The sequence below is a fragment of the Amphiura filiformis genome, chromosome 6 (genome assembly GCF_039555335.1).
Source record: "Amphiura filiformis chromosome 6, Afil_fr2py, whole genome shotgun sequence".
NCBI lineage: Eukaryota > Metazoa > Echinodermata > Ophiuroidea > Amphilepidida > Amphiuridae > Amphiura > Amphiura filiformis.
The window spans coordinates 64,800,146-64,827,516 of NC_092633.1; the positions used below are offsets into that span (position 1 = coordinate 64,800,146).

Genomic DNA, 27,371 nt, shown 5'->3' on the forward strand with positions numbered 1-27,371 from the left:
TTCATCGAAAAAGTTTCTGAATTTATTCAAGTATAATATAAACACAGGCAGATGCGACTTGTAAAACTCTATTGTTATGGGGAAAATCTAACCACTCTATAACCTTTTAAAGTGGAATTGTAGGATGTTTTGTTGAAAATATGAACAAGACTTGTTATAATCAATATTAATAGTAAAAAACAGGATGAAAAGATACGATGAAGGATATTAAACCTGTCATCCTTGATAAATCATGAGCACCATGTCTGAATCGGATGTGCGATGAGGTTTTTTTTTCACCTTTACAATCTTTTCATCATTATTTTGTTAGATTTGTATTTAAAGTAAACATTGGGATTATCTGTCTGAAGATAGCTGATGATAAAGACACCGACAGACAAAATGCGTCATGATAGAATCATCATCTCATATCTACAACTCTGGGAATAAATCATTCAAGTGGATGCATTTGAAGTTATAATTCATATATACTAGATGTTCGTATAAATCTGTATGTATTCATGATTAATTGATTATGTATGTAAATCCCATCAACTTTCTTGTGTAACTTTAGAATATAGCAGATAAACAACAATATATTCCATGTGTGTGCTACCTTGTGTTATATTTATTTATCAATATTGTTATTTATAGTATTATGTTAGTGTACAAAAATTTCTTTTCTGAACATCAGTTTGCAGTATCGTATTCACTGTATTTAATGTACCCCCCCCCCCCACACACACCCACATCTCCAACACATAACATCAAGGTTAAGTTGTCTGTGTGCAGCCTACCAAGGAGCTTCCTGAGGGCAGTACAAAATCACTCAAACTTAATCATCATCTAACATGCATCTCGCTATACTTTACATCAATTGAGTACTCTCTGAACAGCATTCTACAAAGCGCTGTGCACGGTAAACTTAACTTTGATACTATGCATGCGCATAAGTTTTGGACTTCCCTTAGGAGCTTCCTTGGTAGTTGATGTTTGCATCATTCACTCACAATCATCCAAACTCCCACACATTCAAGTGCCTATTACTGTCCAGCTCATTACAATTTGATATCTTCTTCACTTTCCTTCTTCACAAAAGAAAGAAATTGTATACTTAATCAACAACACTTTAAAAGTGATTGTATGGCCTGAATGTATTCATCTTTCTTCACTTTTCTTGACGTTTTCAGGTTAATTGGTAAAATATAAAAATATATACCATCGAACTTAGAATGTATCTATACTTACTTTAAATATTAAAGCAGTTGGCTATTTAATCTTTTTTTAAGTTTAACCAACCTTGTTGAAATAACTTCATTCAATTCATCCATTCATTCAAGGTTTATAGAGAAATGCATTTTGCAGCCAAAGATTGAATTACATACATTCTACCGGTAAAAATGCATCTAAATTAAACAATAAATGACAAATAAATATAATTTGACAATATTTTTAAACAAGGACACTTCAAATGCTAATATAATAACCTTCCTTGCTCGATCATACAACCATCACTCACCTGTACACACACACCCCCACCACACACTCACACCCCATCACCCACCAATAAATAAAGGCCCTACAATTACCAAAATGAATACTATAACAAACAAGAAATGCAAAGAGATTGACTTTCCTCACCTCACACACACATCACACCCACCCCCTCTTGTTGCCCACACAGAGAGTGCCATGCAGCACGTCACATTGTGTTTTGCAGAGGCCACAAAACTCTGTAAAGGAAAGACTGTAGTGCTTCACCAGCCAGCACCTCATGATGTGTACCAACAACCTCCACACGTCTTCATCGACAAGACAGAACTGAAATCAGTACACCAGATCACCTAACAGGGATCTATTATTTCCTCAGATGCCAAGCTGGATAAAGAGATTGACAACAGATTGGCCAAGGCAAATAGCGCCTTTACAGACTGTATAAACGAGTGTGGAACAACAAGCACAGGAGAAAGCCACCAAAATCAGTATGTACAAAGCTGTGGTTCTTACCACCCTCCTGTACGGCTCACAGTCATGGGTAGCATACCGCAAGCATAGCTACGAATCATTGAACGCTTTCATCAGAGCTGCCTCCATCGTATCCTTGGCATCCACTGGAGCAACTTCATTACCACCGTCGAGGTCCTCAAGCAAGCAGACATCCCTAGCACTGAGACCAACTACAATGGGCAGGATGTGTACAGAATGGGAGACCACCGCCTGCCAAAGATCATTCTGTACGGCGAGCTGTCGTCTGGGCCGCGAAATGTTGGGGGCACCTCTGTCATCTCTGAAAACCTGCAACATAGACCCCCAGACACTGGTCTACCCTGGCTGCTGACTGTAATGTTTACCATCCAGCAAGTTGTCTATGCCTTTGAAATTACGAGAAGAACCCAGCTGGAAAACAACAGAAAGAGACGGAGTGAGCAGCAACAGGACCCCCACCACTGATCAGACTTTTATCTGCAACTACTGCAGTCGAGCCTGCCTATCCCGCATCAGCCTCATCAATCACCATCGATCATGTAGCAGCAAATGTGGACAACAGCCTTCACTAGCGAAGCCAAGCCGAGAGAGAGAGAGAGAGAGAGAGAGAGAGATGATTTCCATCATATTTTTATTTGTTATTATTTTCAAAAAATATCATTAATTATGAATAAAAAGAGGGGATGCACTGAGCTTCACTTCTTCATTTAAAAACAGAAATAACTGTCAGGGATAGTTTCTATCCATTTCAAGCCAAAATAATGTAAAATGAAAAGAAAAAAAAATCCACTGGCTATCTTGGTATCTTTAACATAAAGCTCTATAATGTCAAAGTTTTGCAACATGACATCCCCAACATTGCCGTTGTCAAACAAACACAACAAATTTTGCCAATTTAATTTTGGTGTGAGTTGGATCATGCATGCGTAAACATTACAAATATGTCAAAAAATCAGGTTTGAAAAAAATTTAATTTCAAAACCAATTTCATTTTAAAAGATCATCTTGATACACATTTGAAACCTTACGCAAAACATGATAGCAGTTTTCAATCCCATTACTTATCAGTTATCATAAATCTTGGTATGAGTTTGTGTTTCTTATGTTTATGCACCTGTCCTCTGGAGACAGATCTATCAAACTTTTCACCTTCTTCAATAATATTACCTATCTCCAGGCTTGTATTTCTTGGGGGCAATATTGTAAATCTACTTATATAATAATATATATACATGTTCAAGTCAATCTTATAAATTATGTGCATATTTGGCGCATCCATGTACAAAATTGATGTACTATTAATTTTGATATTTCCAAACAGCAAGTTAAGGCGGTACTACACCCCTGTGGTAAATTTGTGACTATTTTTGCATTTTTCTCAAAATATAATAACACACTGGTAAAAAAAGTTATGTATATTATTGGGGCAAGTAATCTAATTACTACACTGACATTTCAGTGACTCAAGACAAGTGGTTCAGTATATATGCTAGGAAATGAGGTACATCCTAGCGGTACCTTATTTCTTATCATAAATAACGAACTGTTTGTCGTGGGTTACTGAAATTCCAGTGTGGTAATTGGATTCCTTGCCCCTATGATATACATAACTTTTGTTACCACTGTGTTATTAGTTTTTGAGAAAAATGCAAAAATAGACACAAATCTATCGAGGGGTGAAGTACCCCCTTCTCTCTCTCTGTGTCAGGTGGCGCTGTGTAGCGCTGCTGTGGTCTTCACAAGAGTACGCCATCTCACTCGATCTGATGCCAAGTGCGCGTTGCACCTTGCATTCCTTGGTTAGAAACCAGCTTCACGTCATTAGTCCAAGATGTTGGTGGACGCCCTCTTCCTCGCTTGCCTTCCATAGCCCCTTGCAAAATCTGTTTTTCTACACCTCCATGTTTCCTGACAATATGGCCAAAGTACTTCAGCTTTCTCTCCATTATGCCGCTTCTGATGGTTAGACTTGTACCAATCTTGTCGAGGATCCAGGAATTTGTTCTCCTGTCTTTCCATGTCACTCGTAGAAGCCTCCTGTAACACCACATCTCAAAAGCATCTACTCTTTTCCTATCATTCTTGGTCATAGCCCAAGACTCGCATCCATAAGTGGCAATGGAAAACACAGTTGCACGAAGTACCCCCTTAAGGTTATTAATTATTTAAAACTGTTGTGATTTGGTAGTTCACAGCATCTTACGAATGGTAGTGAGCTTTGGCAAAAAACTGCATTGCTCAATTCATAGCGAAAGCGTGTAGAAGAATTAAAATATCACAGATATACTTTTATAGGTGCTGCAGTTCTTGAGTTACGTTGTAAAGAGGGCTGAAACAACAACACTTTTGTAAAACGTACATAACTCATTAACAACAATAAATTAAGCAAGTTTGCAAAGTATACGATTTGTAGAATGAACTTTTGCAAAACATCAAGGTGTTAATTTTCAATAATATATTGATCTAGATAATAAAAATCGATTTTTAGGTTGCTTTGACCAACAATAGCTCGTCTACCCTAAGTTTGCATGTCCACAAGAAATGAAATGAATTTGAAGTTTTGTCCACATGTGATTAATAACTAAAAATATGCCTGGCATTTTCATCATTTTATAAGAGTTCATTGCTATACCATACCATTATTTGAATACTGTTTTGTTTACTTGCACAAATCCAAGAACTTAATTTGAAATCAACTCAGGTGAAAAAAGTCGCAAACCAATTTCAGAATGCAGTAAAAAAGCGTTAACATTTGTATCATGTTAACAAAAACTTCTGAACACACATAATGCAAACATAACCCATGAAAACCTCTCATATCTAATTCAATATGTACAGGAAATTCTCCAGATTCATCAAAATACAATATTTTATTTATAGCAGTTATAACCACAATGTCTGAGTCTAGACTAACACTCAAGTTTGCAACTATAACTGATATTGTTTGGAGAGAGCAATTGATAGTGTTCCAAAGAATGAGCCAGACATTTAACAACCATCTGCAAGGCTCTTTGAATAGAAAAAAAAAACATTAATGTCAATTCACATGGGAATATCTGCAATAGAAAAACCCCGGAATTTTAAAATACCCAAGTCCCTAGAGCATTACACTTTATGAAATTGTAAACGATATAAAGAAATCATGTGGCGGAAAGTATTATCTGTGTCAGTATCTCTATCACAATTTCCCCTTGGGCTCTTTTGTTCTAATACCATATGGGTCTTTTGTCTCCTCATCTACAAGAGTTCAAACCAGCAGACAAGATTTTTTTTAATTTCGCATGGCATGATAGTACAATTTTGTAAAACCAATTGTAATCAAATACAAATCTGGTCTATAATTTCTCATCATCTATTCTCAAGTCATTTTCATATCCAAATAAACATTCCACTATACAATTTGATCTTCATTTTATTTCATAAAGTAAAACCACAACAAATGATCTCTTTTACAATTTGCCTGCTCTTGACAACAAACAATACCAATAACTGATGAATATATTCCAATCAAAAGCTAAAAAAACTAATATTGCTTCACAGCTTTCCCACCGTACTCACTAAATGGCAAAATGGAATAAAAAGTAAGTTTATAACTACAAATTCTTAGTCAGTGCCAGTGGTTTAGGTTGTAAGCGCTGAATATCATTGGTTCCTGGATGCCATCTATAGTTAGATCTGCTCATAATCGGAGGGCCTTATAACATCACGGATGAGTATCAATATATAAATTTCGAGAATTGTCTTATGACATCTTCCCAGAAGTGATAGATGATAGGTATATCCAATACTTTATCGTAGTATACTACTCAAAATATTGGCTCTACTTATCGTTTATCACACTGTAGAGGTTAGTAAAACAAACATTCCTATTGTTTATTCTCCCTTTCATTCCATCTAGTCTTACTTTTGTTCAACTGTTTTGTTCTTCACTACAACGTGTTAACTTGTTCCTACTTGCTTTTTGTCAGATACAATTACCATCTCGTCTATTTTGTCATTTTGTTTGACAATATACATTGTTATATGTTGATGCTGAAGCACATAGAATTTACTATGTGACTTCTATTCTGTGTAAGTAAACCCTGACATTTTCTTAAAGCAAGCAATGAGTTTTGATTACAGTATTCCCAGTGGTTTCTTTGTATATACAAAGTAAAGATAAATTCCTGAGAAGCATCCATCAAACATCTGTGTTTAAATTCACCCACCTAATGTTTACCAATGGGACATTCTGAGATGTTTAAAACGAGTATGCCCTCAAATTGCCAAAGCTTGTTTCATTTTGTTGTTCACTTTTGGTATCTATCAATCTTCCCAAATACTAAGGCGAGACATTGTTGGATGGTGCATGGTGGTACAACCTTGCATCATCTAATATCCAAAGGGAAAAGTTTGACTCTCAAGAATATGATCATCACGACAACATGACAAAAACAAAAAGAAAGTAATCACAATTTTTGACCTCCACAGAGTCATCTCACTGATCATGTTTCTGGTTTTGAATTACTGTGCTAAATATTACCAAGGCCCGATTTAAAACGTTTCCAACAAAACAATTGACTGGATGTAACAGGATTATCTGTCACTCTAAGCATGATGGGATATTCTTTCACATTCATCACAGTGGCATGTTTCATGTGCAAAATTAAGTTAGTTTAAACATTTTTTTTCTACAGTGTGGCATCCAATCTATCCAAATATTTTTTGGAGACATGGGTTTGCATTAACCAATTTTAATTTAGAATTAATTTTTTGTAGGTCCCCACCCTGGATTTGGATATATTTTCAATTTTACTTTCATGACATTGTATTTTTCCACTACCAAGCATATAACTGAATGTCTGATGACAAGACCACACCTAAGTCAAATTATATCCCGGCATTCAGTATAGCAAGTAAGCTCCATAGCAAGTCGCACCAAATTCGTCAAGTGACAAGCCAATGATTCTACCTCTCCACAGACTGAATTTGTCCTTTTGTCAACAGTGATTGTGCAAATGTTCCTTTGCTTTTCTCATAAGCAGAATCCAAGGTATTCAGCAGTTTCTTGTTCAAACTTGTTCATTTTTTCTGGTTTAAGTCAAGTCTATCTGTTTTTAACTGTGACATTTTCTATTCAGCATGAAACTAAATGTCATAAGTGCCAACTTGTAATGTGTAACTTTACTGTGAAGCACTAAATGATCATATCTTTGAACAAGTTCATTTGGATTGTTAGATTTAACTGTTAACAACAAGTTATTATTATGCAAATCCAATAATAATGAAGATGTTAAACTCACATTTTTAGTGACATTTCACCACTACACTAGTGGTTTCATTAGACTGGCAACTTATCACATCTGACTCTTTCCTTTTATAGGCAAGCAGGCAAATTTACTATGAGCAAGAGCAAGACAGTTCTATTCCCTTCCTGTAGATACCCTGATCAAAAGAAAACCAGACGAGTCAGTGAAACTCAGCTTTTACAAAAAGAAAACGCACACTGATCAGTACCTTCAGTTTTCCTCCCATTATCCTCTACATTAAAAGTTAGGAGTCGTCAGAACTCTTTTAGACCGGAGTGATGTGTTAGTCACCAAGGAAGTGGATAAACAGAAAGAGAAGAACAAGATATGTGAAGCATTATCTTGCAGCGGTTACCCAGACTGGTTGTTCAAAAAAAATTAAAACAAAAAGATCCACTCCAAAGTCTACCTCAAAGCAAAAAGATAAAGGTGAAAAGTGTTTTCAAAAAACATGGTTTTTCAAATGCTATGAAACCACAATCCGCAGCATGCTTGTTCATCCTAAGGACAAACTGCTCCCTCAACAAAAAGCAGAGGCGATCTATGAAATCCCCTGTGGGGACTGTGCTAGATCTTACATTGGAGAAACTGGCCGTCCATTCAGCGTTTGTCTCAAAAAACACCAAAAAGAGGTGGACATATTTGAAACTAAACCCCACACACTTGCCAGCCACAAATTATCTATATCACAGACATTCACAAGTCAGCTATCACTGATCATGTTGCCTCTACAAATCATACTATCAATTGGGAGGACTCAAAAGTCATTGACAGAGATACTGACAAGACCACTAGGTGGCTGAAAGAAGCCATCTGGATAAGAAGCCATCTGGATATGCCAAAATGGAAAAGACACTCTAAACAAGGACGAGGGGGCCTACTCACTCAACAACATCTTTGACTAACTCCTCACGCCCTCTATGATGGTTCCTGTAGCCTATAAAAGGAAACAGTCAGATGTGATGAGTTGCCAGTCTGATGAAACCACTAGTGTAGTAGTGAAACATAATTTTAAATTTGAGTTTAATATCTTTATTATTATTGGATTTGCATAAAAGGACTATGTTAACAATTAAATGATAACCTTGTGAAAATCTTAGCTGGAAGATCTGCAAAAGACCAGTGTTGTCCCTTTTAATTTTGGTCTTTTGTGCCTGTCTGTCTATCTGTCCATCTTTGTTTCTTGTCTCTTGTCTGCCTGTCTCTTGTTTGACTTCAAATCTCTTCCCACCTAACTTCCTTCTTAGCTACTTACCTTTTAATCTATCACACATTAATAGAACAACATAAGTACATCATAAAAGGGCATAAATTCTTTATGAAAATCCTTTCTTAGTGCTCTTAAGGGGGTACTACACCCCTCGATAAATTTGTATCTATTTTTGCATTTTTTCTCAAAAACTAATAACACAGTGGTAACAAAAATTATGTATATTATAGGGGCAAGGAGTCCAATTACTACACTGGAATTTCAGTGACTCAAGACAAGCGGTTCGTTATTTATGATAAAAAAGAGGTACCGCTAGGATGTACCTCATTTCTGATCATATTATACTGAACCGATTGTCTTGAGTCACTGAAAATTCAGTGTAGTAATTGGATTCCTTGCCCCAATAATATACATAACTTTTGTTACCAGTGTGTTATTATTTTTGAGAAAAATGCAAAATAGTCACAATTTACTACAGGTGTAGTACCCCTTAAGATTAAGAAAGAGAATTTGTGTCACTGAACTTCTATAATATAGGCCTAAAAAACAACAAAATTTCCAATCTAAAATCAAATTACACAGCTACTTTGATACAAATACATACTATGCCCTCAATGTGCTGCATATGGAAAGCATATTATGCCCAGCTACAAGAGCTGAGAACTGTTTAGATCTGGTACTTGGTGTTCTGCAAACAGTCAAATAGTGCTCCTCAAGTACACTCTCATGTTTCTACTTGAGGCTATGAAACCTGAACATGTTGTCACTTGTGTCATCTTATCTGCCATACGTGATATTGAAACCAGAGTATTATCAATATGGTATTTTATCTCACTGGCTCCCTACTTTTTTCTGTACCCGACTCTCATTTTCTTGATCATATCTGTCTCTGTCCATCTGTTTTGTCTCTATATTGCTCCATCTCTTCATTTCACTTGTGGCTCTGTCTTGCTGTCTTTCTTTCTTCTATTTCTCTGCTCTCTCTCCTTTCTCTCCCCCTTTTCTCGTTTTTGCCCCCCCCCCCCTCTCCTCTCTCTCTCTCTACCTCACTCACTCATTTCAGGTTTCATTTCTGCACAATGTCAACATGTTACTAGAATGCCAATACAAATTACTTCTGAAGAGCCCTCAAAGGACCCTTAACAGTGAGTAACTGAATCCTTCCTGAAAACAATACTGCACAATTCATTGATTTCAAATTGCCTTCAACCTTATGGTCAGTGTCCTGACAAGAGATTCATGTGAATTGACCATTTTAGGAAAATATGATTCAGATCTATCTATTAATTAGGGGTTCATTATTTATGCCCAAGGCAGAGCCAAGGGCATAAACAACGATCATGCCCCAATTCTATTAATGAACCCCATTCATACATTCCCTAACATCGGGTAATTGTTTTTCATCAAATAATTTTTAAAAAAAGATGTAACAATCTTAAAAATGCAAATTTCTTACATTTTTTATCCTCGTGGTATGATGAAAAGCCCTGCCAGCAGCAGCTTACCTAAACATAATAAATCTAGAAGTAGTGCTTTCTTTATCTTGTTTATTTTTACCTTTTGACTAAGTGAGCTTAACAAACACTCTCTGCAATAAATCCATATTTCAAATCTGCATCTCAAGCAGGATAAGAAATATTTTGATTGCAAACCACATTTGTTTGGCAAGATCTGACAAATATTGATTTGAATTAATAAAAACAAGGCCACATCTACAATGAATACTTGTGAATGAAAACATCAGGGATTGCATATGGCATTTGCATACTGACGTCAAATGATCATCTGACGTCAGTCTATGATCACCAGACCTTATAGGCAAGGGGTAACCTAGTCCATTATTTAATAATCACACAAAGAGGTACGGGCAACCTACTTTGTTGCAAACTATCAGCAGTTGCATCAGCAGATAGGCAAAGTCTGCTTGTTTTCTGTTGACGAGGGGCAGTCTTCAGTGAGTGAAGGATTCTTTTCAGAGCCCACAATTTTACAAAAGCAGATAGGCGAGGTCTGCTTGTTCTCTGTTGACAAGGGGTAGTCTTCAGTGAACAGCTCTTTTCAGAGCCACCAAACCTTTTACATTAGCAGATAGACAAGGTCTGTTTCTTGTTCTCTGTTGACAAGGGAAGTCTTCAGTGACTGGCTCTTTTCAGAGCCATCAGTAGACAAGGGGGACCTACATGTCTCATTCTTAGGTACTTTGTCCTGAAGAAGTCAGAGATACTCCTGGCGAAAGCTTGACAGTTCTAAACTTGTGTGACGGCGAACCGTGCTAAAAACGTACTAATTATAAACATTTTTTGCATGTTTTTTAAAAATATTTTCTTGGTTTACTGCAACATTTCATCATGTTGAAATATACTAATAGCACACAAAACCAAACAAAAAGAAAATTAACACCTGTTTTCAAATCAGCTTGCCCCCAAATGACTGATTTATCACGTCACAAGCAAATACATAACAGACCAGTTAAGTACTACGTTTATAAAGATGTCATGCCTCAAATTGGCAACCACTCCAAAATGTAAGTCAGATATATAAATGACGTGCTTATTGTAGTATAAAGACACACTCCAAGAGTGGTACATGTTAGCCAGTGGCAGTTACTCCGAATGTGCTTATCCCCCAATTGAGAAAATCCACAAGCAGCAAGTGGAATAAAGATAATGGATTCTGAAGATTGAACAGCTTAACTTCTACATGATTTTCACGCTTCAAGCAGAGATATACAACAGTATACCTGAAAGTATACACACATTTATTTATTTACAGGTTGGCCCATCTGTATTGTGGTCTATTTTTAACATGGACCTCTTTGTACCAGGCTGAGAATGTGCCGGCAACAGAACTGTAATGCATCCTTTCAAATCCATCACACTCTGAGAGTTTACATACTTGCTGTAGGCAATTTACAGCTATGGAGCCAAAATAGTGTTATTTCCAATGGAATAGTTCAATAACTCCCATTTAACTATAATTGCTCAGAATCCACAAGAGTATATGTTTTTGTACCCAAGATATTCACAGGTCATTCTATGAATGTACATGTATATTGAGGTTAAGGAACTGTGTCCTGATAGATGAGAATGTTGAACCCATTTGTATTGGGGTTGCAAAGGAAAACAACAACAAGTCCATTCAAATAATAAAAACAATTTCAGCAACTGATATAGATAGGAAATGCTGAGATGAGAAGTATGACTCCACTGTTTTCCACATGTGTTTTTGTTTTTCATAAAAAGGGAAATTCACCTATAATCATTAGGTAATAATTTCCTATATTCATTAGATAATAATAACCCAAATTAGAATGGGTAATAGACTCTTACTAATTAAGGCTGCACTAATTATTGCCCCATGGACTTCGAAATGTGTATAATTGGGCATAATTAAATCTTAATTTGTATCTAAATTTGTATAATTAAATCTTAAATTGTATCTAAATTTGTATAATTAAATCTTAAATTGTATCTAAATTTGTACAATTAAATCTTAGTGGAATCATAAAAAAGTTCTGGGATTTGAGTTTGTGATTTTGACATTTCAAGCACAATAATCCTACAGTAAGGTAATCCTACACTGGCTTTAAACAAAAAATGCTACTCTCGATTCAGTCGATGCAAACACCCTGTTAATGAGCGACATATGCTTTGTGTTCCCTTCATGACCGCTGCTCTGTGCTGACCCGGTACAATAGAATGTAAGGAGAGATTACCAGTCTGTTGTTATGACTCAATTAGCTAGTCAGAACCCCACTTCCATGTTTACACTATGTAAAACTCTCAAAAAGTAAGCAAGTGTGGTTCTTCTTTGGCAGCAAGTGTAAATACAATCAATTATGCTAGCAATTCAAGCAGCTTGTGGTGCCTCAGATGGTTAGGAACCACACTGCATACAACATGGGCTGAGTGAACATAAGAAGTGACACCTTGGCACTCCCCACTCAATATTGGTTCAAGGCATTTGAACCTGCAGTCATGCAACAAAATTGTTCTGACACTTTACTGTTCTAGAAATTGCAAGGGCAAGGGAATGGAGCATGACACCTCATCAACAAATCATTCCAGACACACACTTTGAAACAACTAGAGTTGGTACAGTGGCAGAGGAGGCTTAAAGGCATTCCTACAATGCACTATGATTGGGAAATTTGATCAATATAACCTAATTTTAAAGGCAAAGTCCCCATTGCCACACACACAAAATGGTAATTTTAAAACTGCAGCCAATGAGCTAATAGTTGAGACTTAGGACTGATATTTGATTTTCTTACAGGAAACATTCATATTGTCCCACTGCATTAATTTTATTCCTAAGTCTCGATGTTTTGAATGTTAAATAATAGGATGAAAACACCAGATATTTGCACACAATTCCAATGCAAGGCATGGTCAACTGTACCACATGTGTACAAAAGCCAGACATACAAGGTCAGAAACCCCATTGGGTTGTGGGAATGTCTTTAAACATCCTCTGGTACAGTGGTACATTTACGGATTCAATCATGTTTCACTGTTGTTCATCACCGTTTAACAACGATGCGGCGCGTCATTTGCGTGGTTTACTTAGCGAGGGCAGCTTTAGCTGCCCGGTAATAAACCACACAGACTACGCCGGACGCGAGTTTAACGTTAAACGGTGATGAACAACGGTGAAACATGATTGAATCCTTTCAACAACGAAAAGAAGCTAAGTATCGTATAATTCACGATTATTTTACGAGGAATGTCAGTTAATCATTGCCACTCAGCCTTACAAAAACATCGATGATTTCTCTTTTGATATCAGCAATAAAACTACAGAATAAAACGACAATGTTTAGCCGCTACCTGAAAAATACTGAATTAAACTTGTAAGCTGGCATACGCACAAAGGTTCCAGGCATGACGAATTTTACGCGCTCTCACGTAACGCGTAGTCTCGCACGCGTTCGCGTATACGCTACAGTAAAAGTGTGGGTTCATCACGGTTTAACAACGGTTGGCTCCTGTACAAAGGTATAGGAAGAGTTGTTGAATACAGGCTCTAACAATGCTAGCTGAAACACTTATACTGAATTCCTTCCTATAATATAGAGGGCAGTAGGCCTAGTTACTCTTAGCATACAGAGCAGGGAATAGTATATGCTGCCAATTCAACTCATTGCAGACTTTTAATACCTGCAAATATAAAGTAGAGGGCCCTAGTCATGCATCAGATTCACACAAAGGTGCATTTTTATCACCTCTCATTAACAGTAGAGGGGGTATTTTAAAATATGGAAGGAGTTTTCTGATATAGATGGATTATCTCACTGTCTGAAATCAGCTCATTGAAGAAAAAAAATGAATGCACATAAAATAAATTGTAAAACGATACAATGAAGGGCACTTTATGCCACAAGAAATTTAGCGAATTAATCCACAAATATTGTTGGAATGTGATCATAATTTTTCAAAGCAGCATGTTTTTAAACAGAGTTTGCCACAAAACTAGGATTCAGGTCAATCCTGATATTCCAAATATATATGTATCTTAATTTAGATACCGGTATCAATTATAATCAATAAATCTACAAACATATTTTGAAAATAATTTTAAATTACTTGGTACTCTAGGTCGGTAAACATGAGTAAGGTTTGATCTTTCCCTAGATAATTCCTTTCCCTAGAGAAGTCCTTTTCAGAGGGCTCAGCTTTCGAAACTCTAGTGAGTGCCATCTTCTGGCTCTGAAGATGGCACACGCTAGAGTTCCGAAAGCACAGCCCTCTGAAAAGGACTTCTCTAGGAAAAGATCAAACCTAACTCAAATTTTGAAAATGACAAGAATTGATCAAATCATTTTGATTTAGGTAAGGTAAAGTTATGCTGGAGCAGTGCTCACAGGTTCAAGTGCCCATCTCTTTGTTTGGGCCTGATTTCCCCCCAAATTAACCTGTTACGAGGGTTCACCACTCCTCCCGAACTGCAAGTCTGTTTTACCTTTCCAGTTCTATAATTATGCCTACCCAATTATACACATAGGTGGAGATAGACCATAAATGTAGTAAGTTAAGAGACAATAAAGGTTAAGAACCTTGTCTAAGGGCACAACACAATACCACCACTGCCAAGATTCGAACCTGCAACCCTCCGATTATGGGCCAGAGCCTGTACCGCAAGGCCACTGTGCCCTCATTTTGATTTAATATTATGAAAGTGGTCCTATTTGTATGTCTTGGCCCCTTTTGGATCCTCCAAGTTTCAGAGGCTAGAGTAACTGCTCTCTCCATTATATTTTTAGATTTATAATCTACACAGATGATTTAAGTCTCTGAATAGTTCTTTGATGAGAAAGAAATTACAGACGATTAATAACATTCACACAATGATTCAGTCAAAAATCACAAACTTACCATGTCCAATGGAATCATCCGATACCTTAGTGAGTACGCGTCCGGTAGCTATGTCCGAAAATGCCCAGTGGCGATCCTCGGAGCAACTTAGCAGATAATCTCCAGTAGCATGGAGACTGAGACCAGTGACTGGTGCATCGTGAGCACGGATGACTTGGGAACATGATGAGCTGGGTGTGATCCAGATGCGAATGGTCGTGTCCGGAGATGATGTGAACACAACATCCTATCAAGAGGAAAAAGATTTTGACATTACATACAAGTGATACAGTCGGTGACTCTCATAATTTAGCACCAGTGTAAAGAGTACATATTTTCCTAAAGTGGTACCCATATTGCATTACCAGCTCAACAGGTCTTGTGATTCCTAAAGTGCAATATTTTCATTCAAATTGGTTTATTACCATCCTCCACGACTTGAATGGAAAGTTGCTTCTACTAGATAACCTACATCCTTTTGCAGTGTGGTCTTTAAGGGGGTACTACACCCCTGGCCATTTTTTTGCCTATTTTTGCATTTTTCAGTTGTAGTCCTTGCCCCTATAATATACATATCTTACTTGTCCCCAATGCACTATAATTTTTGAGAAAAATGCAAAAATAGGCAAAAAAATGGCCAGGGGTGTAGTACCCCCTTAATTAAGGGATGAATAGAAATATGGACATGACCTGTGACCTCTCAAATGAAGCTCAAAACCCTCTAATACAACCTAAGGATCTAACCAAAGCCTCATCCAAATGACCATAATTACAATTCTTAAACACTTGAGAACGTTCCTGCAATCTTATTGGTTCTTACCTGTGTGATATGACACGATATCACATGGGTCAGAGCGTGTGCATCAACGCGATACGCGTACTTGCTATTTGAAACAATAGGAGGCGCCTAGCAAAAACGGGACTGATCGATTTTAAGGAACTACTCCTTGTAAAATGTAGGATTTAATTTGATTAAAATTTGTAATACTTATAAAATTTGTTATAAGTGTTTAAGAATGAGAATAGAGGTATTGTTTTAGCTGCTGTCATGCATCTATCGCCTGTGTTATATGAGACGATAAATGCACTCCAGAGGCTAAAACCAATACCTTTATTCTGCAACTCAAGAATGATGATGTTGGATATCTGGGCATGGTTGTGATTGAATGTTCAAATGTATATTCTGCCAAAGGTCCTGTTACAAAAGTACTAGAAAAGTAACAAAGGAACACAGTGCTAGTACATTGATTAGTCATCCCAGATTAAGTAAGAAATAAATAAAAGTAAATAAATAAATAATCATACAGGTTTTATTCCTTTTGTATTGAAGAACATTATGTAGATGACTGGGTTATCACACTTTTTTACACAATCATTATCTTGAAATTATATGTATAAGGGTCAGTAAATAGTGCATTTTTTTGTTTGTGTTGCTGACAGCGCATGTCAAATGCACACTACTTTCAATGTAGAAGGAACTTAATGTAGGATGCGTATATACATGCACCAATGGCTAAATGAAAGCAAGAGTTTCAACTACATAATGACCCTAAGTCTATATGGCAAACAATCACTATAGACTGCTAGTATGAAATGGCTATTATAAAAATATTTATTACAACTATTTTTTTGCATGAATCAGTGATTCTATTCTCATCAAGATTCTTGTGAATATTTGTTACTTTTAGTCAAAAGTTAATACTCTGTATTTCTTCTACACAGTATATCTTACAGTAAGAATCACCTTGTACTATTAATACAGAATGCATGTCAGTATGTTTCTCACCTCTGTTGGATGGTAGATGACATTGTTGACCTTTTTGGTATGACCTTTCAAAATGGCTGTCACTTGTTCCGTATCCTTATTAAACACAACTGCATTCTTGTCAGCTCCACCTTAAAATACAAATAAACATACCCAGACAATTAAGCACTGAAACAGATGGATATTTAATTGGTATATAACATACATGTTTTGCTTCACAAGATTACGATCATCTTTACTATGTTCCAATACAAAACAATATGTTATATTTAGAATTGAATCCTGACCCCAAACACTGGAAGTTTGCTACACATGGCACTCAAGTCATCAGACCAGCAGTGACTTAATTCATTCAAAGAACAAAACTTAGGAACACAATTCTGATTTGGTTCACAGATAAAGGCAACTACAAGTTAAAAACTCCCTTATGTATACAGCCATGCAAAGGTACCACCAATTTACATCCCTTTTATAATGCCAGCAAATCATAAATGAAACCATTCACAAACACTATACTAATGTATATAAGCTTGGACATATTTCTATAGAGATGCACGTACAGTCTTGGTCTCACCTGCTAAGCACACCTGTAGTTGGCTACTTGAATTATTAGCTATTAGAGTACACTGTTGTATTAATCTACACCTTTCACTTGTCATGATTGACTCATTTTGTGCCTACTATGCACATAGAGGATATAGGCATGTTCTGCTGCTGACTTTTGTGCCCTTTTGATATTGCTGTTCCCATATATTTACTCACCAGTAAGGACTTTAGATGTATCTGCTGCCTGCATATCCAGAGCAAGAATACCAGGGACACTAGCACTATGCAGACCCTGAGAGGAACAAATAAAGATAAATTATAACAATGGTAAGAATGTGACAATTCCTGTTTAGTTATGCATAACATACCTTATTTCAGAAGCAGCAAGCCTGTTGATACTACAGCACCAATTACTTTTAAAAGCATGAAAATATTGTATTTTCCTAAAACCTTGTTCACAATATACTTACTACTTGTGTGTGACTGTGCGTATTTGTCTGTCTCTCACTCAGTCTCTATACCTATCTCTCACTCACCTTCTCACTAACTCACAAACTAAAGTTTGTTGGGTTTATATAAGGAGGAAAATATATTGCGTAATACGTAGTTGGGACTTGATTGATGCATGCAGTAACAAAAGCTGAATAATTTCCGTCTTATATAAACCGAACAAACTTTAGCACACTCACTAGTACACTGAACTAATTTACTCAAACTACAATAATAAGGATTACTTCTCAAATTATCTGACATATGAAGAGCTTTGTTTCAAAACCCCCCATATATTAGTACTTTTTTTGATAATTTTTTTATGTTTTCTCAAAATTGCTCAAGTGGATATAATTGTAAGGGGTTTTGAAACAAAGCTCTTCATATGTTAGAAAGAAACTTCAGATGGCTTCCCAAATTGTCTCACTGATGAAAATCTGCAAACATGTTCCTCTATGACCCTAGTGCCTGTCTTAGCCCAATTACTTGATCTATATAAATAGAAATCCATTTTACTGGTTTGTAACTTACTGGATGTGATGCCAATGGTCTGTAGGCACGGATATCGTCTGATGGAACCAAATCTTCTGGCACTTTCTTGCCACGTTTCTTACGCTCTGCTGTCAACAGATTGGCCTTCTCTTGCAACTGAAAGCAACAAATATTATTTGGTTCAATTTTAGAGCATTAATGTACAATCTTATAATATGAAATTGGGTTTTTTCAAACCTGATTTTTTGGCATACTTGTAATGTTTACACATGTATGTTCCAACTTACACCTAAATGGAATGAGCCAAATTTGTTGTGTTTGTCAGGTCATCAGAGGAATTTTGACATAATGCTGTATTCAGACACTAAGTACCCCATAGAACTCCACATTGAACAGCCAAAATAGCCAGTGAGGTTCTTCCACTTTACCTTGTTATTTCCCGAACCCGTTAAAAACCCGCTAAAAACCCACTAATTCTTGTTATTTCCGTTTAAAATGGACAGAAACCATTCCTTATAATTATTACCAATATTACTTCAGCATTTTGAGTAAAGAATAACAAAAGTAAAATCATACATTGGGGCCTTAATGCTATATGCCAGTTTTTAAAGTAGTTTTGGTAGGGAGACAACACAATTTGCATACATTTTACTAGCATTTGGCTCAAAATAAGCTAAGGTGTCATAAAAGTGTAACACACAATTATTTTTCCAGTTCTTTTCTTTTGGTCTCCAACCAGGTTTAAATTATAATATGCACATATATCAGGCGCGTATCCAGGGAGGGGCGAAGGGGGCGCGCGCCCCCCGGGTAAAAAAAAGAGAAAGGGAAGGGGGAAAGGGGAAGAGAAGAGAGAAGAAAGAGGAGAGAGAGAGAAAGAGAGAAGAAGAGAGAGAAAGAGAAGGGGGGGGGCAAACATCGTATAGTATATAATAGTAGGCCTATATGCTACTGCATGTGATTTTATAAGGGATTATATCAAAACACTATAGGCCTATATAGGCCTATGCCTATTATTATGCAAATTGAGTTATCGGGTTCTTTTTTGTTGTTGAAAGCAATAATGTAAACAGCGTAAAAATGATGGACCAAATTGGCCTCAATTCGATCTTCATTCTGTCAAATTTTCCCAACTTCTGAGAGGAGACACCCCCCTCAAACACCCCCTTGCGTATCGGGATAAACAACTCGGTGCCCGTTTTTGCAATTGTATTAGAAGCTTTTATGTTTTAGGCAATAATAATAGGGCTACAGTAATAGTAATTAACGTACGTAGGCCTAACTTTTTCTTACTAAAATTGTACACAATATTGTCAAAATTGCCCACCAAAATGGCTTCAATTAGGCCTTCATTTTGCAAAATTTATAAAGCAAAAATGTATACAATAGTGAAATAAATTGGGCCGTCATTTCACAAATTTTCGACTTTTTCAAACTAAAATCTTACATGATAATAGTGCCAAAATGGTTCACCAAATGGCTTCAATTAGGTCTTCATTTTGTAAAAGTTTCTCACTTCGGAGGGGGGCACATCCCCCCTCAGACACCCCCTGCGTCGCGCAAGCGCTCCGGCATGTCCACTTCGCGGCCATATCTTGGATTTGACAACATCGCATTTGCGCCCCCCGGTCTACGAATTCCTGGATACGCGCCTGTATATCATTCATAATACACTAAAAGAAAGATAAGTTATAGACCATTTACTTCACAAATTTAATTTTCTAGCCCTTGCGTACGTTATATTTGACAGACACAATTTTGATGATTTTCTGCAATCAAATAAAATTTATAAAGTATTACATAAGGTATTTTGTGGTTATTTAGGTGTAGGACCTACAGCAACTGATTGTGGAAAAAAATGTGTCCAAATATTACAATAAGGAGGATAAATTGTTATAAATAAAATATGTGTGTCTGTCAAGCCATAACATACATAAGATGTCTGTCAAATGTAACATACAGAATAATAATTGGGCAAAAACAGTAGTTCAAGATGGGAAATTGAATAAAGATCACATGCAGTTTATAAATCACATGTTTTAAAACACTTTTATAAACTCTAAACTATCATCATAATATGAACATCAAGTGATTTTTAATTTTTTTAAACGTATTGCGTATGTTATTTTGACAGACACATACAAATCTTATGTATGTTACTTATGCATACAAATGTTTGACAGACAACACTTAACAATGGATTGTGTCATCAAAAAAGCTTCTCCTCACAAAGTGATAGTGCCACAAAGCTAGGTGGAGCTAAATGCTATGTCATGTAGCATAATTAGCTGTATCACCCTACATTGTAGTTTAGCAGGAATTACAGCACCGTCTTGCGTATGTTACTATTTGACAGACATTTCAAGAAAAATTTTAAAATTGTTATATGTTCAAAAAAGATGGCAGCCACTTACAAATTGATTATAATATGGAGAAATGAAGTTATTTACAATAGATTTACTCTTTAGTTTATGCTTCAAGTCTTTGTTTATAAAAAACTGAGGGACTTCAAAATCAATCAAAAGTTTGACAGACAATAGTAACATACGCAAGGCAAACTTTTAAATCCTTTTTTTGATCTGTTAACTTATAATTCATAATGCCTCTTTCTGTTTTTTTTATTGGTTTACTGCACCATTTTGGGAAACAGGTCACATGAATTTCTATAAGGATCCATAAAAAAATTAAAAGCTGTTGAAAAAAGGCGTCTCTTGGCATGTTACAAATAAAAGTGTAAAAATAGGCATTTTTACAGCTATTTTTTATTTTTTTTATTATTTAGAGTGAAAGGATTTTACTTAAATTGTGTATGCTATGTCTTTACTACCTAAACTTCCCACTAAACTAGCAAATATTCCATTTCTATAATTATTATTAAAAAAAAAAGATGTCAAAATATATGGCTATAATATGACACCTTAGCATATTTTGAGCCATTTAGGTTGAAGCAACTATAAATAAGTTTTACAAAATCTTTTCAACTCTAGTACCTTCTGTATAATATCTTCGGTCATGCCCACAGGACCAGGTTCTGCTGCTTCCATAGGTTCTGGGATGCCACCAGGTATAGCACCACCAGCAGGCATTGCTGCAGCAGCTGGTACAATGCCAGGAGCTGCCTGGGGTTTCAGAGTAGCCAACGCTGAAGGTGAGTAATAAGGTACATATATTAGAAATGAAAGCAATTCTAAAACACAATAACATTTTATGATTCTTAGAGGGTAGATTGAGCATCAAGTTACTTTCACTTGAATATTAACTTATATTTCACAGGTCAAGTCCAAAGACAGAGAGCGTTTAAAACGGTTACATACATTTGTGGATGCGTTAACAAAAGGATAAATAAGGTAGCACTGTGTATACTTTCAGTTATCTGGGATAAGTTCAAATTCTGATAAATTAAATCTTATCAACCGGATGTTGTCACCGACGTTGTGGCCAAAACCTTTGGCCTTCAGCTGGGTGTATGATTTAGGGTGAAGGTGGGTAATAAGGTACACATGGTTGGGATCGGGTCATCAAGCAACTTCCTCATCAAGCAACTTCCTCATTGATTGACCTCGGATGACCCTAAATCATCCACCCAGCTGAAGGCCAAAGGTTTTGTCTGCAACGTCGGTGACAACATCTGACCAAAGTTAGTTCGTTGACAAGATTTAATTTATCACAATTTGCTAAATAAGATACATAACATTGTAAGAAAGCAAGACTATTGTAAGTGCAAAGAAATATAAAGCACTCACAATAGTCTTGAATTCCACCAAAAATTATTTCTTTTACTCAGTATTTCAGTCAGTCCTTTTTAAAGGTGGGTAACCTGATTGACAGCCTCACCCGCCCCTTTACCCCATCAAAATGCTGATTTTTGTATCAGGTGAAAGCTCATATTTTTCTTATTAACATACTGAAATCTGTCGTTCCAAATCGTTATATTTCTGAAGAAATAATTAAAAAAACTGTCAAATTAGTCTTAATTGTGGTATACCATGTTTGAGAATAATTCAACAGTTTCTTGATGATATCTTCGGAAATACACAGCTTTGGAACTCCTAATTTTAATATGTTAATGAGAAAAATAGGATCTTTCATTTATTTTTAAATTTATCTGACACAGAAACATTGTCATTGCCCAAATAAAATTATGTCTGTCAGTGACATTGTCATTAAAATTTGATAATAACCAGTAACAAACCATTTATTATTTAATTTTTATTCATTTAAGTTTAACATACCTTCACGAGCAGCTGTAGCTTCCTTGGTGAGACGAGCAATTACACGACATGCTGCATCATGCTGGTAGAGGGCATGAGACAATTCCTGTCTGGCTGTCTGCAGCTGTTGTCGCAAGGTGAAGCTGTGAAGCATACATGCATCCCATTCATCCTGCAGCAGCTTAAGGATGGCAGGTATGCTGGTAGCTGTTGGAGGTCGTGGCTTCACAACCTGCTGGACTGGAAAGTCAATGGAAAGCAACAGGATCAATGGCTAAACTAGGGTTTGGGGCTATGGCAAAAGTGAATTTCTGGTAGTGCAGAGCGAACTTAATAATGATTCTGAATATTTGCTTTCAGATATTTCCTGGTGGAATTCTCTCAAGAAAATTTAATCATTAGGCCCATGAAAGTCAATTCCGAGTTTATCGTCCCTTTTTTTTCCCAGGTTGGTGAGGTGACTTTTTCATTTTTCATTATTTCATCAGATTTCATTATTGACCTAAAGTCCCGCCTAAAGTATGTGTTGATTTAAAGCCACACTCATACATGTTATTTATAAACATGCTTTTATATGGGTAGGGACTAGAAAAGTTAGAAAAGAGCCTGGTTTTGGTTCCAAGTTATAAATTTATATGTTTTACAAACAAAAATATATGTTTCCAATTGCTAAAACTGGTGAAAACACTGATACTTTGAAAATAATGAATTATTTTGGCATTTTTGAAAATTTGACGCGGGTGTTTTTGGTGTCCAAAAAGTGACGCGGGCGGGGGACGATAAACTCGGAATCGACTTTCACGCGCCTTATGCTTAGTTCATATTATGTTTTTTATAATAATTGCTTTGCTGACTAAAGCCTTTAGTCTTTCCTATATTATATTAAATTATTTGTGTGTATGTATTTGATTAATGCTTACAAAAATAAATCTCACCATATTCAATGGCTGAGATGTGTGTCCAACAAATTTATACTGAGATGTCACAGGCTGACCCAAAAAATCCTGAACTTGCGAATGTGGCGAAGGCGCAGTGAGCGAAGCTCTCGCATAACACGGCGGGGGGTCCGGGGCTCCGCTTAAGGGCCCCCGGTGGGAATCCAGGGGCGAAGGCCCGGTAGGGGTCGAGATGGTTTCTGCACATTTAGCACCACAGTAAAGGCCATTTCAGAGGGTAAAAAGAACAGTTCAAAGCTCCTGGCTTGTTCTACACTTTTAATAAAAAGTGCTTCCTTCTTCCAGAAAACATGCTTTAAAGTTTTCAGTTTCCTATACTTTTATGTACAAGAGACACTCTTAAAAAAAGTTTTTTTGCTTTATTACATGGACAATATGGCTGATGTTGATATATGTGACGCAGAAAGATAAGACAATAGGGCCACTCCAAAAGCAACAAAAAAATTTTAAAAAAAAAAATTAAAAAACGCTTTTTTTTTTTTTTTTTGAAAATCCGAATTTTTTTTTAATCCCCAAAATCCGGAAATCCGGATAAATCCGGAAATGTGACATCTCTGATTTATGCAATTTTATACTCTGATCAGCTTGTGATAGGCAAGAATTATTTGGTTTTTGTTACTGCGCCAGTCAATAATGAAGTCCTAACTTACACGCACATGAATTTATAAAAGCACAAGTCTGCAAAGCGCAGTTCACGTATGTGCTGCTGTGTTGGTACACCATTCTATATCAATCCACAATGTTATGAGTCCTGCCTTTTACGAGCTTGTCAAAGCATAGTCATTATTAAAGGGATGTGAATTTTGGTTTTGGTTTTTTTGGGGGGGGGTGTTGTCTGGGATATGTCCCTTCAAGAGAGTAAATGTTACAGAACAAAGCTTGATTCTGAAAGGAGTGCTGTGTTCTTAAAATTACTTTTTTTATAATGTAACAATGGTTTCGAGTTTCAAACAGGGTAGAGTTGAGATTTTAGCAAGGTTCAAATTTATCCAATACCTTTGCATGGGCCCTCAAGGGGTAAGTGCCTCTACGCAATGTACTAACCTTTGATGTCAATGAGTTGGTCTTCACTCACGGCTTCCCCATTGATTGGATCCACACCATTCTCAGCAATGTACTTCTCTATCAGACGTCTTTCAAACACATGGCTCGAGACCGGGGACACCACCGGATGCTCTGGTACTTCATGGGAGACTGAAATCAATTTCAAATACTGGTTAAATGATAATAGATTCAGGGCTCTATGTATGTTTTTTAAGACGCAACCAGCAAAGTAAATGTTAGTAATTTCACATACGATGTATCAACAGATTCAGTACATGTATCAGTGGAATATACACTTGTTGCTGGTACCGGAAAAAATAATGCCCCAATTATTCTAGATCAAGTGATATTGCAACATGGCCTAAAATAATCCAATGTCCTGACACTAAATTACTTAGCCCTGGACTAAAACTCAGCTTATGGTCCCATGTTTACCAAACTGACCATTGTGTCTGCTACATGTGGGTGTTTATATAAATATGGAGGCCAGTAGTAAAACATGGGCCTTGTTTTGCATTTCTCAAGATTGTAGAAAAAATGTAAAAGCCTGCTAATTTTTTTTCATTGCATTTAACTAATATGTATTTATACAATAAATCAAGACTTTTTTTTTTTATACTTCTGTTGACATAGTAGAATTTTACGGGCGAAAAGTAATGGAGTCATCATGTTTTTGTGAAAACAGTGTGACATGAAAAGAGACATTTTTAAATTCCACATTTCCCCCATATAATAATTAAAACCTTACCTTGTTTGCTATGAAAACTTGAACAGAGGTCCATTTTTTATGATTGTCAACAAGATTTTATCAAATGTTGCCGAAGTTTGTGTTTTTTTGTTTTTTTCTATTTTCACACCACTCCGTAACATTTCGTGTCAGCAATGTTACGGGTGTGTAAAGAGTTTTTCAATCGGTCACCAGTTTAAAACGTAAGCTTTCTGTATTGTGAAAGTTGAGTTTTGAAACAAATATGACAGTACCTTAACTTAAAAAACATATGGAATGTGCCTGTAATCCAAATCAAATAAATATTCAATGATAAATTGAGATTTTAATAACTTTGGTGTCACTCACTTTCGTTACGGAGTGAGATTTTATTGCGATGTAGAAACGTAAACATTGTTTCTTTATGAATGAAAGTCACATGATACACAGGCCCGGATGATGACCTCTTACGACCGTGTGCAAAAATACCCACGTGGAGACACCTTCTTTTTTTCACCGCGCTTATTGCCTTCGTGTCGAAAGCGTTACGGGTGTATGGTTGGCTAAGCAGGTCATAACGTGTACTAATACGTGTATTCGAAATTTCGAATACGCGTAATGGAATAAACCAATCAGCGTTTAGATTCGAGAACGTGGGTTACAATTTCGACCTCGTGAGACTGCCCGCATGTGATATCAAAGCAATCGGCGCTTGTCCTCGTGCACTAACAACAAACTTCACTTAATAATCAAAAGGCTTATAATTATTATAAGAATAAGAAGCGGGAGAAGAATGTGTATGAAGATTATTTTGAAACGGACCCGATAAAGCATTCATTTCTACATACTTACAAAGTATGAGGTTTTGCATAACTTTTATTTTGCATAAAGAAACACCGCGCGATGTGTGTTGTAAGGGTGCATACTACCAAATTACTGTCCCTCATCATTTATTAGATTAGGATAATCATTCCTAAAAACAGAAACATACAGTCATGCAGCGTACACTTAACATGTGTTTGAACCTGAGGTAGCCTAGGTTTCATTAACATTGAGGTATAGGACTTTTTATTTTTTCGGAGAAGAGCAGGTAGGGCAACTACTTGATTATATTTCTACCTGTTCATACTACATACTCTGAAAATTTTAGAAAATTCGCACATGTCCGGTTTTTTTAAATCACATTTTTGTTCCTAAAATGGGGGTTATAGCGCCCTCAACGGACATTCTCTCCATAGGGCTACATGTAAAGACCAGTTATAAACAAATGGCCATAAAATAAAACGGACTCGTTCATTTTTCCTCAAATTTTGCATATGATGTAGATTTAACATCTGGAATGTAATGCAAGTGGTGTCGTTGCTGCTCTTCTAAATTCATTTATAAAATGTCCGCCCCAGACCAAGGTGATAGGTGTCAGGTTTGAACATGAACACTTATAACTTATGCAGGATACACCCCATATCCCATGCAGCCTACGCCTATACGGTAGGTCTGACCACTGACCAAACACGGAGAAGCTGAAGGTCACTCTGTATTTATCTTCTACCTGACCAGCATGCAAATCCCTCAGAATTTAGACAACCGCAGGTCAAGGCTGTGTATGTGTTGTTCGGTATCGGCCGCTTTAGGGGCAGGATACGGTCACTGTTCTAATATTCTCTACTTTCAAAGAATAATTCATATTATATGTAGCCTAGCCTAATAGATTCAGTGTGGAGACAGATACAGATATCTAATTCATTTGTTACACACTATCCGCTGTTTAAAATGTTTTTATTCCAGGATGGAATAAATGTATTCCACATAGAATAAAGTTGGTACTAAGAGTGGAGTGTACCCTATCTATTTTTTGCTACATCAGAAAATATTTCAACACGGAATAAATTGATTTTAATTCCCTCTAAGAATTTTTTGAAAAAGCATTAGTTTTGTATAAAGGAAGCCGATAGGCCTACCTTTAACCCTTCTCCCCTAAAAAGGTATGAAAATACCAAAAACGACTTTATTCTCTGATCTTTTAGCATGTTCTGTTCATTCCCGTCATTTCTTACAAAAATCGGCGTGATGTAGCACGGTGAGGATTAAAATTATCTCCGAATTTTTATCTGCAGTGAACGAGGTTGTTTACGTGCCTCGATTTAAATACACGGGCTTTAAAATTTCCCTCCCACGTTCTCGAAACTCAACGCTGATTGGCCTATTACATTGCGCGTATTCGAAATTTCGAATACACGTATTAATGAACGTTCTGACCTGTTTAGCCAACCATACGGGTGTGTTTGTGTTACGGGGGTGTACAACATTTAACGTGTGTTTATTGTTTTGTGACGTTTCTAGTGATAA

The 27,371-nt window shown here is 36.5% G+C and overlaps 1 protein-coding gene across 1 annotated transcript in view; it reads right to left on the reverse strand.

Annotated features, from left to right (window-relative positions):
- Positions 1-27,371, reverse strand: part of LOC140155818 (pre-mRNA-processing factor 19-like) — a 189,091-nt gene that overhangs the window by 142,894 nt on the left and 18,826 nt on the right. Inside the window, exons 2-8 of the mRNA XM_072178801.1 lie at positions 24,320-24,469; positions 22,341-22,559; positions 21,099-21,250; positions 18,148-18,264; positions 17,344-17,419; positions 16,603-16,712; positions 14,838-15,063 (exon numbers count right to left, since the gene is read on the reverse strand). Coding sequence (XP_072034902.1) covers positions 14,838-15,063; positions 16,603-16,712; positions 17,344-17,419; positions 18,148-18,264; positions 21,099-21,250; positions 22,341-22,559; positions 24,320-24,469 — 1,050 coding nt within the window. The remainder of the gene's footprint in view (positions 1-14,837; positions 15,064-16,602; positions 16,713-17,343; positions 17,420-18,147; positions 18,265-21,098; positions 21,251-22,340; positions 22,560-24,319; positions 24,470-27,371) is intronic.